Raw genomic sequence first — 16,851 nt, forward strand, 5'->3', positions numbered from 1 at the left:
AAGGGTAATACAGAAAAGGATACAGACTTATACAGAGCAGATGGAAGACCTGAACTTGGCATATGCATACCTTCTAAAGTTTGACTTAGCTCATTCACTTACTAGCCACAGTAACTCAGGCTGTTGCTCAGATAGTGAAGAATTAACTCCTTCGGTGGGCCAAATCACTCACACTGCCTTTACACCACAAATCAAGTGTAATCATCTGGCTGGAGATCCTGCTAAGTCAAAGGATTGTCCTGTTCTTACCCTTGATGGCGGTCCTTTACTCACACTTACAGCCTCTAAAGAGGTGACCAAGTCAGAGAGGTACTCTGCTTCTATGGACTTCTGTGCACCAGACCATGTGTCAGATCCTGAACTATACCCAGTACCTGTCTGGAATCCAGCTTTGCCAACAGTCAATATCCCAGACCCATCTATCCAGCGGAGCACACAAGACTTTGAAGGCCAGCCATCAGAAAGCCTACCCTTCCCTGATCCTCCGTCAGCCATGCTACCTGTTATAGAATCTGCAAACCCAATCTCTGCTGCTCCTCCTGCTAGTACTCCTAAATCTGCTACTGAAGCAGCATCTCAAATCACTCTTACTGCAGTTGAAGCACCCCCTTCATCTCTGCCTGCAAGAACAATACCTGTTGCAACGCCAGTTAACAGCTCTCCTATTAAGGCTACAGCTCCGGTTGTTCCTGCTGGTGCCTCTGCAGCACCTAAACTACCAGACTGTACTCCTTCAGTCTCAGTTGCGTCCCTGCCTGCTGGTACTCCTGTGGCACCTATACTCCCAGCTGCTACAGCACCTGAACTTCCTACTGCCATTCATGATCTCCCAGCTGCGGTGGCTTCTGAAGTCCCTGCAACATTTGTGACTCCTGAAGTCCCTGCTGCAAATCTTAATGTTGCTATTGCTGCTTCTGAATATTTGGCAGACCCCCCTAGAGCAACCTATTCAGCTGTATCTCTGGTTCCACCTTTCAGCACTGTACCGTTGCCAGCCCTAAGGAAAACCACTACTTTCAAAGAAATATATGCCATGGAGCCTGCAGCAGATCTTCACAGTCTCTCAGTTCATGAACGCACTGTTGGGTTTTGGGCCCTTAAGACTTTGTCCATTCTGACTTCTACCTCAAAGGTTCGGAACATTGGTATTGTCTCCTCCCTTCAAGACTCTCACCTTGCAGCTTTAAACAGTTTTTGGAGCTTCATGATGTGCCTTTTTGGTATAAGACTTTTTCACGGTGTGGCAGGACTTGGTCTTGCTCTTCTTGTTGGTCAGTCTTCAGGGAGCCTGGAGAGGGGCATACTGTCATGCCTGCGCCATGGGCGCACACATTGGCAACCATCATGGACTATTTGTAATTCATTTATCTTCAGAATACTCTTGGAACAACCCCTATTCACACTTTGGTACTTAATTCCCATTTGCGTGACTTTGGTGCCTTCTTATATAACTCAACTAACTACATGTACCACAATGCACCTTGCTACAGCTATCAATTCCTGGCCGTTCCCATTCGTCAGCATTGGAACCACAATCCCCAGAAGCCCTAGGGATCAGTGCTGCTTCCACCATCTCAGGACCAGAGAGGGAGGAGGCAGATTGTTTTCAGGTGTGCTGCTCCAGGTGCTGCCAATTAGCCTGCCTCAGTACAGGGCAGGGCGGTATTTAAGCAGTTGCCTGCAGGAGCTCAGTCTCTTGCATCAAGAGTCCTTCAGCCCCTTTTTGCCTTTTGTCTCGAATTTGTATGCTGTTCCTGCTGCTGCATTTTCCTGCTTTTGTTCCAGTGCTCTTTCTGGGCTTCCTGCCTTGCAGCCTGCTACACCCTGCTGCCTACAGCCCTAGCCTTTTGGGCTCCCTGCCTCACAGCCCTGCTCCGCTGGGATTCCTGCCTGGCAGCCTGCTACACCCTGCTGCCTACAGCCCTAGCCTTTTGGGGGCTCCCTGCCTCACAGCCCTGCTCCTCTGGGCTTCCTGCCTTGCAGCCTGCTACACCCTGCTGCCTACAGCCCTAGCCTTTTGGGCTCCCTGCCTCACAGCCCTGCTCCTCTGGGCTTCCTGCCTTGCAGCCTGTTACACTCCGCTGCCTACAGCCATAGCCTTCGGGGCTCCCTGCCTCGCTGCTCTGCTCCTCTGAGCTCGCTCCTTGCTGCTCTGCTCCGCTGGGCTCCCTGCCTTGCAGCCTGCTACTCTCTTCTGCTTTCAGCCCTGACCCTCGGGTCTCTCTGCCTCTACGCCCTGTTCCTTTGTGTTCGCTCCTTGCTGCCCTACTCCTCTGGGCTCTCTGTCTGCCGCCTACTACAGCTCTCAGTCCTGCTCCTCTGCACTCTTTGCCTAGCAGCCTACTACAGTCCTCTGCAATCCACTACAGTTTTTCTGTACCTTGTACCATTTGGTACTGCAGCCCTGCTTCCTTTTTTGCAGCCCCCTCTTTCCTGGCTGCTGCTCATTTGCTCTCTTCCTTGTTGCAACCCCTTGTTCTTGATCCCTGTCCTTCTCTTCCTTGACTCCTCTGTCCTCTCCTTTAGTTTACCCTTTGCTATTGTACTGTTTCTTCCTTCAATCCCTTCTGCTAGATTTCTCTTAGACTTCCTTGTCCCTGGTTATTTCTGTTCTTGTCTCTCTTGTGTCTTATATTGATCCTTTGTACAGAGCTTGACTGTTGGTTTCCGGCAGGCAACCTCTGCCCCTTCCCTTGTCGCGTTTTCTGTTTAACAGACACCCACAGCTGTTGTTCCCAGCCATGAGAAGACAGAGTGGGCCTCTGTAATAGTAATCCATGCAGAAGGCTGGAGTTTCCAAAGGTCCGTGGAACACTTTTTCCATATCTGCATACACCCCAAGAGGGAATCCAGTTTGTTTGTATCTTTATATTTCCTGGCCCTTTCTGTTCACAACTACAGTTGCCTACTTTTCTTTCTTGATGAGTTTCCTGCTGTGTGTGTACTTATCTGTCACCTTACATCAACACAGCTACCCAAACCCTACCTGGGGGCCCTGTGCCACTCTTGACAGAGTGCCATCCTTGACAAATAGTTAAAAAAGTAAGTATAATAGGGTCCACCTTAATCTTACCTTTGGTTTTAGTTAGCTTCCTTTAAAAAAAAACATTGAGGATGGCCTTGATACGCCGCTCCATCGTTCCTGGCTGCTTTCGCAATGGTTCATTAGCGAAATGTGCTATTTATTGCGTGTTGGCCGGCGCGATTAGATAATGTGATTGATAATGTGATTGAAGTTTTCCAAAAAACAGTGAGTAATAAATTACAGAAGGATTATATTAACAACAATAACACAAACACAAATCACAACTTAACTAAGGAAGAAAGATTCACCTTAAAGAATTTAGCAAAAGACATGTCCGTGATAACAAAGGCAGCTGACAAAGGAGGTAAAATTGTTCTATTCAACAGAACTGACTATATCAGGGAATGATTAAAACACCTTAACATGAAGGAATGTTATGAAGTATTAAACCATAACCCTCTACCAGAATTAGAACTTGAGTGGAATAACAAAATTAAAATGGTTTGACCAAAATCTTGTAACTGAAAAAGAATATCAATGCCTACTTTGCAAGAACACCATACTTGGAACAATGTACTTCTTGCCAAAAGTGCACAAGATATATAAAGACTTCCCAGCTATGCGACCAATAATAAATGGGATTGGCTCAATAACAGAAAACATCTCACAATATATTGATACCCATCTTCAACCATTGACAGCAAGTCTGTCATCCTTTGTTAAAGACTCTAAACACATAATCCAGCAACTAAACCAAATACCGTGGGATACCAATTACCTATTTGTCACACTGGATGTAGTTCAATTATATACTAGCATCAAGCACAAAAATGGCCTGGAAAGCACAATGCATTTTTTGAAAACAAGATCAGTCTCCTTCCTTCAACAAAACTTAATGATCATAGAAATGTTACACTTCTGCCTATATCATAACATTTTCATCTTTGACAATACTCTGTACAAACAATTGCAGGGAACTGCTATGGGGTCTAAATTTGCCCCCTCTTATGCCAACCTACTCATGGGATTATTTGAGATACAACATGCTTGGAAACACCCCAGCTTTTCCAATAACATACGCTTCTGGGGTCGCTTTATTGATGACATTTTAATAATTTGGGAAGGAGAACTTCAGCAACTAGAAACTTATGTCAATCATCTGAACAAAAACACATTTAACTTATCATTTACTAAAACAGCCAGTCCAACCAACATCAAATTTTTGGATCTAGAACTATTTGTGGAAGATGACCAGATCAAATCTAAATTATTTACAAAACCATCAGCTGGAAAATAGTCTCCTTTTTGCTTCATCCTATCATCCAAGACACACGATTTACAACATCCCTTATGGGGAGATCTTAAGGATTAAAAGGAATTGTAGCACACAACTCACCTTCCAAGAAAACTTGAAAAAAACAGTTTCCAAATTTAAACAGAGAGAATATGGATCTAACAATATCAAAACTGTGATTAATAAAGCCAAGAAAATATCAAGAGAATCTCTATTAATTGATAAACCAAAAATTGGATCACCGGAACACAAGATTCAGTTCATCACAACTTACAGTACTGAGGCTAAGAAAATAAAACAAACACTATCAGTATATTGGAACATCTTACTCACCGATCCAAGCCTGCAAAAACATCTGGATATTTCACCAACTATCTGCTTTCGGAGGGCACCTACAATCAGGAATCTGATCAGCCCAAGTTTTCTAAAACCAATTCCTAACATTAAAAAAGCGTTTTTTCAAACCTCAATGAGGGGTACCCAAAAATGTGGACACTGTAAGTTATGTCCACTTATGTACCAAGGCAAGAAAGAAATTAATCTACCAAATGGCAAAACAAAGCAAATAAATAAATTGATCAATTGTAACTCAACCGTTGTGATATATGGAATCGAATGTACCTGTAAAAAACTTTACATTGGGAGCACAATAAGAAAATTGAAGGTGAGAATTTTTGAACATATTAGAGCCATTAAACATAAGGACTCAAAATCACCCCTATCAGTTCATGTTTTTAATGAGCATCCAGACTTTGAAACGCTGTCATTAAAAATCTTTGGTTTGGAGAAAATCCCCCCCCCGAGGGGAGGCAACAAAGAGGACATATTGCGCAAACAGGAAAGTAAATGGATTTGTATATTGGATGTATGTGCCACTGGATTGAATTGCGATTCAGAGATGTACAATTGGTTATAAACATTATTTGAATGTTTTATGATATGCAGAAATCTATAACATGTTACATGTATGAGGCAACTTTTTTCTTTATAAACATTGTTTGAATGTTTCACAAGATGCAGACATCTATAGAAGATAGGATATAACATGTAACATGTATAAGGTAACTCTTTTGCTTTCATTTCTGCCTTTCTCTTTATATTCCATTTAGCAATAATTTTGGGCATATCTTTGGTCCTCCAAGACCAGCACAAATGATATTTTGATCTCTTTTTAGATCGGCCATGTTTAAGCAATTCCAAATTTACAGCTTAAACAAACCACACAAATGATATTTTGATCTCTTTTTAGATCGGCCATGTTTAAACAATTCTAAATTTACAGCTTAAACAAACAGTTATACTGTATGGAGCCTTTAATTGGAATCAGGAAACCACTGAGCTAAAAAACGTATTAACAAAAAAACAAACCGAAGTGGATGAAACTTTAAATAGAATTTGCAAATTGCATAGTGTAGTAGCTGGTACGATGTTCCTTGAGTTAATTGAGGGGCATTTAATGCTCCAAAATGGCCACCGCGACGAAGTTAACGTGCCGGCGCGATGACGCCATCACATCACGCTAATATAACGCTATGCGGGGCTGGTGACGTCATCGCGCCGGCCAACACGTAATAAATAGCGCTAATGAACCATTGCGCAAGCAGCCAGGAACGGTGGAGCGGCGTATCAAGGCCATCCTCAATGTTTTTTTGAAAAGGAAGCTAACTAAAACCAAAAGTAAGATGAAGCTGGACCCTATTATACTTACTTTTTTAACAACTATTTCTAAAACCATACATTACCCAACCCACCCTTCTCCTTAAACCAAAGTACTAAAGGAAATCATTTTTCTTTCCCTTTCTCTTTCTCTTCCCTGCAGTCATAAGAACTTGATTTAGAAATGAAGTTTGAAGTGGGTGAGTCAATATAATTTAAAACAGTTTGAGAAACCAAAGGAAAAAGCAACTCACTAACTTTCTAAAAATAGACAAAGAATAACACTAATTAGATATCTGTTTCCTTCTTTTCCTTTTTTCCCTGGCCTCATCACGACTTTGGCGGTAACCCTTAAATCCGGCGGTCGCGCTATTACCGCCGGATTTAAGGGTCTGCCAAATCAGGACTTCGGCGGATTTCGCCCCAGCTCTTGGCTGGGGGGGAAATCCGCCAAAAATTCATGCTATTACCGCCGGCGGGAAATCCGCCGGCGGTAAGAGCGCACATTTTCCCTATTGAATCCAATAGGGAATGGGGCATTCCCAAATGGGCTCAATGGGGAATGGGGAATAACATTACTTCCGAACTCGTGATCCGACGCTATTAGCGCCAGGGAGTTCGGCGGTAGGGCTAATACCGCTGGTGGTAATACCGCCGGCGTTACCGCCAAAGTCGTGATCAGGCCCTTAGTGTGAAGATAACACTGTCAATAAAGTTGATGAGAAAATGAATATAATTTGTTCTTGGAGAAAATTAATATAATGTTTTCTTGGAAAAAGAGGTTCACAATTGGAGAATTCTGACAAAAGAGTTACAAGCTATAATTGATTTAGTGTGAAGATAACACTGTCAATAAATTTGATGAGAAAATGATTATCATTTGTTCTTGGAGAAAATTAATATAATTTGTTCTTGGAAAAAGAGGTTCACAATTGGAGAATTCTGAAAAAAGAGTTACAAGCTATAACTGATTTAGTGTGAAGATAACACTGTCAATAAATTTGATGAGAAAATGAATATAATGTGTTCTTGGAAAAAGTTAATATAATGTGTTCTTGGAAAAAGAGGTTCACAATTGGAGAATTCTGAAAAATGAGTTACAAGCTATAATTGATTTAGTGTGAAGATAACACTGTCAATAAATTTGATGAGAAAATGAATATAATTTGTTCTTGGAGAAAATTAATATAATGTGTTCTTGGAAAAAGAGGTTCACAATTGGAGAATTCTGAAAAAAGAGTTACAAGCTATAATTGATTTAGTGTGAAGATAACACAAATTTGATGAGAAAATGAATATCATTTGTTCTTGGAGAAAATTAATATAATTTGTTCTTGCAAAAAGAGTTTCACAATTGGAGAATTCTGAAAAAAGAGTTACAAGCTATGACTGATTTAGTGTGAAGATAACACTGTCAATAAATTTGATGAGAAAATGAATATCATTTGTTCTTGGAGAAAATTAATATAATTTGTTCTTGGAAAAAGAGGTTCACAATTGGAGAATTCTGAAAAAAGAGTTACAAGCTATAATTGATTTAGTGTGAAGATAACACTGTCAATAAATTTGATGAGAAAATGAATATCATTTGTTCTTGGAGAAAATTAATATAATTTGTTCTTGGAAAAAGAGGTTCACAATTGTAGAATTCTGAAAAAAAGAGTTACAAGCTATAATTGATTTAGTGTGAAGATAACACTGTCAATAAACTTGATGAGAAAATGAATATAATTTGTTCTTGGAAAAAGAGGTTCACAATTGGAGAATTCTGAAAAAAGAGTTACAAGCTATAATTGATTTAGTGTGAAGATAACACTGTCAATAAATTTGATTTTACTCACCAAACAATAATCTCTCATTTGATGATCTAAGGAGTTGGCGCATTGGAGTGACATTTCGCATATATAAATCATTTAATGCGTTTAGCTTGTGTAGTAGCCACACACATTTTATGGGAAACACTCATGCTGACAACTTCGCACTTTCTGAAACAAACAACATTTCATCTATTTCAACTTACAAATTGATGTCGCCAAGGTTGAGCTTAAGTTGGCTACAAACTAGAGTTTTCTAACTCCTCCCGGCTTGCTTGGATGTAGACGATGGAACCTTTGCACAAGTCAAGGTGCCTCAATGTTGCTAAGTGGTTCCCAAGTTCTTTCACTGGGTGATACCCTTTCCATTCCACCAAGTATTGGAAGTGATCACGCCGATACCTGGAATCACAAATCCATGATACTTTCAAATTCCATGTATCGACCTGGAGCCAATATTGGAGGTGGAACAGGGTGAGAATCAGATTGGAACAATGTGTATTGGTTCAGTAGAGAGGTGTGGAAAATGGGATGGATTCGCTTCCAAGCGAACGGTAGTGACAGGTGAGAGGCTGATGGATTGATGATCCGCTGGATGGAAAATGGCCCATAAAAGCGAGGCAAAAACTTAGTTGGGAATAGGTGTTTGGGTAGATGTTTTGAAGAGAGCCATACCAAATCGCCAACAGAATATGATGGTCCAGGTCTTTGTTTCGTGTCAGCAAAACGCTTAGTGGCCGGTTGTGCCGCTTCCAGATGTTCCTTGGTAACCTTCTGAGTGGTACAGAGATCAGTAACCCATTCTTCCACGGAACAGGGGGTTCCTGTGGGGAGTGAGGGAAATACGGTAGGATGAAAACCATAGGAGCAGTGGAAAGGCAAAGTTTTGAGAGAGTAATGGATGGAATTGTTATATGCGAACTCTGCAAGGGGTAGTAAGACCTGCCAGTCATCTTGGACTTGTGCTGAAAAGCACTGGAGAAACTGTTTCAAAGTTTGGTTGATTCTTTCAGTAACCGTTTTTGTCTGAGGATGGAATCCTGATGACATAGCCCTCTGTATCCCCAGTTGTTTTCAAAGATATGACCAAAACTTTCTTATTGAGTACCTATGTCAGAAATGATCGTTGTGGGGAGTCCATGTAGACAGAATATATCTGTCAGGAATACAGTTGCCATTTGAGCAGCTGTGGGTGGTTTTAGTAAGAGGGAAAAATGTGCCATCCTGGAAAGTAAATTGGCAGTTACCATGATTGTGGTACAACTACTCGAAGGGGGTAAGTCTACTATAAACTTTGTGGCAATCATATTCCATGAACGATCAGGGAGCTCAGGTTGTAGTAAAAACCCTGCTGGTTTTTAATAAGAGACTTTGGGCCTCATTCCGAGTTTGGAGGTAGCCATGGCGATATTTGTGCCATGGCTGCCTCCAAAACCGGGTCCGGCACCGGTCTGGTTGAATGGGGACTTACTGGGTCATTCTGACCCTGGAGGACCCAGTAAGTCCCCATTCAACCAACCATTCCCCATTCCCATTGAGCCCCCATAGGGCTCAATGGGAATGGGGAAGGCGCTAATAAAGGGTCCGCGAATAGCAGGCCCGTTATTAGTGCCCTGGTCCCTTAGCGGGACCCGTAAAGAACGTGTGGTCAGACCACAATTCCTTTAAGGTTCCCGCTAAGGGACCTCGGAATTGGGCGGTAAGGGATTACCAGCGCCAGTCTCCTTACCGGTGCCCGGTATCCCTTACCGCCCACCTCAGAATGAGGCCCTTTGTTTTGAGCACAAATTGGACAAGAGATATATTTCTTGACATCTTGTACCATGGTAGGCCACTAGAAATTATGTCGAAGAGTATGAAGAGTGGTCCAGATCCGCCTGTGACTTCCTGGGAGCAAATTGCAGCCCAATTGTAAGGCCTTTTCCTGTGTCTTCGGTGTACGTAGAAAAAGGAATCCATCTTGAAAAAGAAAACCCCTCCCGTTCTATAACAGAGTGATACAGAGCCTGGGGAGACAGGTAAAGATCTAGAAATTCCACAGTATCCTTTCTAATTGAGTGTAGAAATTGATCCACATGACAAAGAACAACGTTTTCCTACAGACGAGTGGGCAAGGGAGTACAAGGTGTACAAAGATTCGGTCTTCTGGATAGAGCGTCTGCCAGTCAGTTTTGGGTGCCTAGAATGTAGGTAAATGTAAACTGGTATTGAGCAAAGAAGTATGCCCACCTTGTCTGCCTGCTATTTCTACACTCCATGGATTGAAGGATGCATAGATTGCAATGATCAGTTCTGATTTATACCGGAAACATGGCCCCCAGCAGCAGGTGACGGCAATCCAAGAATACTTGACGGATAGACAATCGTTCTTTTTCTTTTACGTGGAATTCCTTTCACTGAAATGGAGGGTTCTAGACAAATACGCAAATGGGTGTTTATGGCCATCTATTTGTTCCTGTTTCAGGACTGCTCCTACTGATTCGTCCGAAGCGTCTGTTTCCACTATGAAAGGTTTGGAGGTATCTGGTTGTGATAAAACATGAGCCATAGTAAACAATTTCTTGAGTTGGGAAAAGGCACTCTCTTGTTCATTGGCCCAGCCAAACGGTATATCTTTTTTCAAAAGATGGGTCAGAGGTAGTATGAGAGGAGATGATCTAGGAATAAACTACCTGCAGAAATGTGCAATCCCCAAGAATGCTTGAATCCGCCTGATGGTAGTAGGACATGGCCAATCTAGGATTGCTTGCTCCTTTTAAGGATCCATGGAAATTCCTGAAGAGTTTTGTACATATCCCAGGAATTCTATCTTCCTTTGATTAAATTAAACTAACATTTCTCTGGTTTAGCCAAGAATTTGTGTTGTCGTAGTCGTGTCAAAACTGTTTTGACATAAGTGGAATGATCTTCTTTGCGAGAGGAGTATACTAGAATATGACGAAAAATGGAACAAGAGACCTGAAAAAACATAATCCATGAACCTCTGAAAAATCGTAGCGGCATCCATCAACCCGAAGGGCATTACGAGGTACTCAAAATGTCTGAACGCTGTTCTAAACGCCGTTTTCCACTCGTCTCCGGCCCTGATGAGGATGAGATAATAAGCTCCCCTAAAATAGAGTTTGGAGAAAATGACGCCGACCTGCAGAACCTCCAGAATATCTGTGAGGAGTGGTAGGGGGTATTTGTCTTTTATAGTTCCCTGATTTTGTCCCCTGTAGTCTAAACACGGACGGAGTCCCCTTCAAAGGCACAAAAAATAAAGATGCTGCGGCAGGTGACATGGATGGCCTTAGCAGTCTGTTTTCTAGATTTCGATCAACATACTCACATAGGGCAATTTCCTCAGGAGCGGATAACATAAACATCCTCCTGAAAGGTATGGAGTGGTCTTAATAGCGCAATCTTCGGTGGAAGTTCCTTTTCTGTTGAAGAAGAGAAGACATCTTGAAATTCATCATATTCTTGTAGGATTGACTTTATATGGGCTACAGAGTGGGGTTTCTGTTGATTATCAGGATCTTTGGTGTTCACAGTGATCTCTTCAAAACTTTGAAGGTGGTGGTGGTACAGCACTCAGCCAAGAAAAAGGGTACCTGCTGTCCAATTGAAATAAGGGTTGTGATGGTGTAACCAGGGAAGTTCTAGGACTATAGGATAATGCACAGAACAAATGATATCAAAATGTAGGAGGTCAAAATGTTGAGCAATGAGTGTTCCTATATTCCTTGTTTCCTGAGTAACAGGACCTGAGGAGAGAGGTTCTCCATTGGTTCCTTCTACTGCTTGTGTATTAGTCTTGGCTTGTCGAGGAATCAAATGTTTCTTTGCCCAATCGTCATCCACAAATAGTCCCATTCCTTCGCAGTCCACTACTGCCAAGGCCAGTATGGGATCAGTATCAGGTAGAAAAATGAAGACCTTAGTTACCACTAAAGACGATCCACCCTACGGCTAGATGTTTTGAAGAATGGAGCTAAAAGATTCCTCCAGTTTCCTTGCTCCGATTTGGAATGTGGGTTTGTGTTTCCAGGCCCTCGAGCTGGAGCCAGAGGACAGTTGTGAAGCAAGTGATTTGAAGAGGCACAATAAAGACATAAACCCTTCTCCATCCTTCTGTCTCTCTCCTTTTTGGTGGGGGCCCTCGCAAATTTCCTAGTTGCATGGGCTCAGTGTCGGAAGCACCAAAAGTTCCTGTAGTTGCAGCAGACGATGTGGTACTAGGAGATGGAGTAAATCTAGAGGAGATATCCCTTGTCTTTCTTCTTTCTACTTTCCTTTCCTGACAATGGAAATCAATCTCGATAAACCATATCAATAAGACCCTGAAAGGTAGAGGGACGTGTTATCCTGACTATCTCGTCCTTCATGTCCTTATGCAGGCCCCTACGGAATAAGGTGAAACATGCTTCCTGGGACCAGTAAGCTTCTTTAGCCAGTTGTTTAAATTTCATCGCATAAGTGAGCATATCTTGGCTACCATGGTGGTAGTCTAGTCATTTTTCTTGAGGTGTAAAGAAGATATCTGGCAGATCAAACATGGCCCTGAAGAATGTGACAAATCTGGCATAATCATCTAGCACAGCATCCAAGGAAGAAAGAAGAGGAATGGCCCATGTTAACGTATTACCGGTCAAATGTGATACCAGAAAGCCCACCTTTGCCTGATCCGAAGCATAGAAATGATGTTTGAAGGTAAACTGAATCATGCATGTATTCAGAAAGGGACAGAGTTTACTTGGAGCTCCGTCATATTTTTCGATAACTGTACCCAATGAGGATACCTCCTGTACCAGGGCATCTCTGGTCAACACCCGTTGACATAATGCAGCATTTTCTGCTTTTAAAGCTTGAAGTTGAGAGTTCAACTCCTATATGCCCCTAATTAACTCTTGAAACTGCTCCATCCGGGGTTTATCTGGTTGGCGTCTCAATCTGTCAGATTTAGTCTCTAGAGAACTCACCTGACATCTTGAGAGCGAGGATGGAGTCAGCGAGGAAGATTTTTGGGGTTTTCTGGGTTTGTGGGTTTTCTCTTTGTACCGGTATCCTGAAGATATGGGCAAGACTCTCCCGAAGCCACGCTGTCCATGAGATTTTGCTGAGTAAAAGGATCACTCAGCAAAATCTCCTATGGAAAACGATACAGCACAGACACCACCACCATCCAAATTGTCGATGATGCTTCCGACATGCTGGTCAAGCAGGGCCCCACCGTATTCATCCTACTCACCTTCTCTGCTAGCTTCGATACTGTTACCCATGAAGATCTCCTTAACATCCTAGCCATGTGCATAGGTTACCATGAACAGTCCTGCAGTAGTTTACCTTCTATCTCGCCAACAGAGACCCGCTTGTCCAGATGGGCCCCAACAGAGTTCACCACCACCGAGTAACTTGCCGAGCCTGACACGCATCCTACCTGTCCCCTGTCATTTTCAACCCCTACATGTAACTTCTGGGGGAACTCTTCTCCAGGACGGCATCAAGAAACACCATTCCAAAGATGACACACAGTTTTACCTAAAGACCCATTAAATCAACACAACCATTTAACTCAAGAACTGTATGTCCTTCAGTCCTTCATCCAAACCTGGATGCCAAGCGCCTGCCTGAAGCTTTACCTGACAGAGACTGAATTCCCTCATCTAGAAAACCCCACAGGTATGCCCAAGTCTATAACTGGCTGACTGACATGAAGCTCAACGGATTCACAACTACATTCTCATCCAGTGCAAAATCTCTCTGCTTTACCATTGACCATGACCTCTCATTCAAAATGCACCTCACCAAGAAGCCCTAAGCAGCATTCTACCAGCTTGCACTTCATTGCAAAGTCAAACCTTTCATCCCTAACCTGAGTTTCAGAACAGCGGTCCAAGCACTGTCACCTCACACCTGGATGGTGGCAACACCCTTTTTGCAGGAGTCGCAGTTGCCACCTACGCCCATCTAAAAGCCAACCAGCGCGCAGCAGCACCCCCTTCCAACTATATTAAACCACACCACCCCCAGCCTCTAGGAACTGCACATGCCACCCCTTAAAGCAATGCATAAAGTTCAAGACAGCCTGTATCACCAGCAAAGCAAAACACCAAGCTACCTGGTGGAGAAACTCACCATCTCTGCCACCTTACTTGTTACTTCCTATGTGTTCCCCATATGCAGCACTACGTTGCTCCCCATCTAAGTTCACCCGTTATAAATCCCACATACGCATAGACGCATACACATACAGGGCCACATTTCAGTTATTATAGCGAGAAGGCACTGGTGAGATTTCAAAATATCAAGAAGAAAATGAGGTGGGTGCAAAATATTGATCAAGCTAAAATAAAGAGCACAATAATCATTTCTGCAGGAAATAAAGAATTGGTTTGGAGATTGTTGTGGGCATGAGGCACGTCAAGTGAGAGAGAGAGAAAGAGCGATCGAGAAAGAGCGAGAGAGGGGAGGGGAGCGACTGGGAAACAGGGGCTTCTACCAATCTCCCCATTAAAGCTGCCCCATCTGTGCATATTTTGAAATAAGCCAAATTTGGGATTCTCAACAGAATAGCACTGACATATAAATACCTTAAGTGTAATGTCTTTGCAGTCAATTCTTTATTTTCAGGTTGATATGAAATTAATATTTATTTTGCCCGAAAAGGTATTGTGTAGCATGGAACCAAAGCATCCATGCCTCTAATTCTGCAGTGCAGGGTTGCTTCATAATAGAAAGAAAGTCGTTATTTTTATAGTAACATGCCTGAATGCGCTTAAGATAACAGGTTAAATCAAATGAATAAACAGTGTCTGCCCAATGATGCAGGTGGAGAACAAGGCATCGTGGGCATAATTACGAGTTTGGCGGTGCAGTAAAAAAGTGATGGGAATTCCATTACCACCACATTTGGGACCACCGAATTCCCAGTATGATCTTGAAGTGAAGGATTTACCTCCAGTATTATGTTGGAGGAAAATGTTACAATTTATGGCCAAAAAAAAGGCAAATTTACTCACTATGTAACCGATTGCAGGAAATCCACTGTGGGATTTTATAGACTGCAAAAAAAATGAGGATTTACACCACCCTACCACCACTCGTAATTAATTGATAATGCCAGACGACCGAGTGGTAATAACTGCAAATGATTATGGTGGCACATTAGTAGATTTACCACCGGTTTACCACCAACCTTGTAATCAGGCTCAATATGTTTGTTGAAGTCACTATTTGCAGATCGACAAATACCCATCATATGATATTATAATACATAATTTAAATAAAACTAATAAACAATTTACTGAAAAGATAGATGCTACGGTGCACAGATTTATGAAAATGTTGCGACAAATGTTGGGCTACACGTGCCTTCATTTTAAGTAAAAGGTAGCAATAAACAAAACATAGCTAATTAAAGTTCAGTTGCTTTAATGAAGTCTTGGATAACTGCACAGAGGCACAACCTCTTGAGACAAGTTGGTAAATAACAGGTTTAGGGGTGTTGTGAAAAGTAATGCTAAGCGAAGAGCAATCAATGAAGCAAGGCAAGCTTTTTTAAAGAATATATACATTGTAAGATACCCATATTTTACGGTAGGCCTCCATCTGGAACTCCGGGTATAAAACAATAAGACAATATTCCAATTCTACAATGCAAAATGTCTCTGCTCAGTTTCTACCTAAAATCTCTTCTTGCCTGTTGTATGTTTTTGCAGAAGGGGATAATACAACTGGAATCCCTAACGCCATGTTGTACCTGAGACTCATTTCTGGCTGGTTGTTGGCAGACCCAAAATATGAGGGCTGAATATTAGCAGCAGACGAAAAAGTATGCATGTCGAAGGCATGTCACCGTTGCCTGGTTAGCAACTTCATGTGCATGCAAAGTTGTGTGCAGGATTTCTGATGACTTTATTTTGATATGAAATGGATCCATCTGGAATTTCCTTGTTTCCAAAAGCAACACATATTCGGGAAAGGTTCATGAGGTAATGAGAAGAAACAAAGAGGAACATTGGCCGAGTGACAATGGTTAGATGTACCCGTCATTAAAAATAGAAGATCATTAACAATTTTAATACCATTACATCTTAACAAAATACTTTGATTGCCTTACAAAATACAGTACTTTTTTCTTTTTTCGATTTTTTTTTCCTTTTCTTACAAATAGTCAATGCATCAAATGCATGTCTCAGTTGAAACTGATGTGCCCATTGATTAAAAAAGTCCTTGATTTACAAATGTTTGGAAGATCATGTAAAATGTCTTATAAATGTGTCACTTTTTTTGCATAGCGTCATTACGTGCTCTTCAGGACTGATTTTTAATATCTAGGGAATAACTCCCTTGTGGTTTGACAATCTCCCTTCTTCGTGTCCAACCACTTGCCACAGGGAAAAATAGTTGTCACTGCAGTGGCAGTGTTGGTCACCTCCACCCGTTCCACCTGCCACCCAGGATTCATACCGCTGTTATCATGTTCGATCACAACTTTTTTAAGCTCGCCAAGGTCAAGAGTTTCCAAGAAGAATCTGTCTGTTTTTCCCCGTTCAAACAGGTTTTTGAATTTCTTCGTCAGCTGGTGCTTGCCAGAGTCTCCGTTGGATCCATAAATACTGATGGAGACATTGGCATCTGTTCCTGCTCCCTTTTCGAAGCCGGTCACCACGATGACCTCATACCGGACTGGGACCAAGCTCCGGGCTTTGCTGGCGAAGCTCTCAATGACCTTGGCACACTCAAACACCTTGTAATCGTCCTTCTTGTGGCGCAGCGGAATTTTCGCATTGCAGTTGAAGAAATACCTACAAAAAAGCAATATAATGGTTTGGGTGAGAAAAATTAAGTTTGATAAATGTTCAAGCTGATGAATGTTGAAGATAACATTTCTTGGCAAACCATTAAAAGAAATATTATTCAACTCTTGCACACAAACTCCTCTGAGATCAGAGGTCAAGTGTGAGCCGAATGAAAAGATACCTGAGAATCCATTAGGTTTTTGCTTCCCCCATACAAAACAACTCTTCAGATTCAACCGCAACACACAGGGTAAAGTGCCCGCCCATTAAAATGAT

The 16,851-nt window shown here is 42.1% G+C and overlaps 1 protein-coding gene across 2 annotated transcripts in view; it reads right to left on the bottom strand.

Moving 5' to 3' along the window:
• Positions 1-15,188: 15,188 nt before the first annotated feature.
• LOXHD1 (lipoxygenase homology PLAT domains 1) overlaps positions 15,189-16,851 on the bottom strand; it is a 1,234,736-nt gene continuing 1,233,073 nt past the window's right edge. For both annotated transcript variants that reach the window (XM_069626921.1, XM_069626920.1), the window contains one exon: positions 15,189-16,581. In XM_069626921.1, coding sequence (XP_069483022.1) covers positions 16,101-16,581 — 481 coding nt within the window. In that variant the 3' untranslated portion in view covers positions 15,189-16,100. The remainder of the gene's footprint in view (positions 16,582-16,851) is intronic.

The sequence above is a fragment of the Ambystoma mexicanum genome, chromosome 6p, assembly GCF_040938575.1.
Source record: "Ambystoma mexicanum isolate Mex_15411 chromosome 6p, UKY_AmexF1_1, whole genome shotgun sequence".
Taxonomy (NCBI): Eukaryota; Metazoa; Chordata; class Amphibia; order Caudata; family Ambystomatidae; genus Ambystoma; species Ambystoma mexicanum.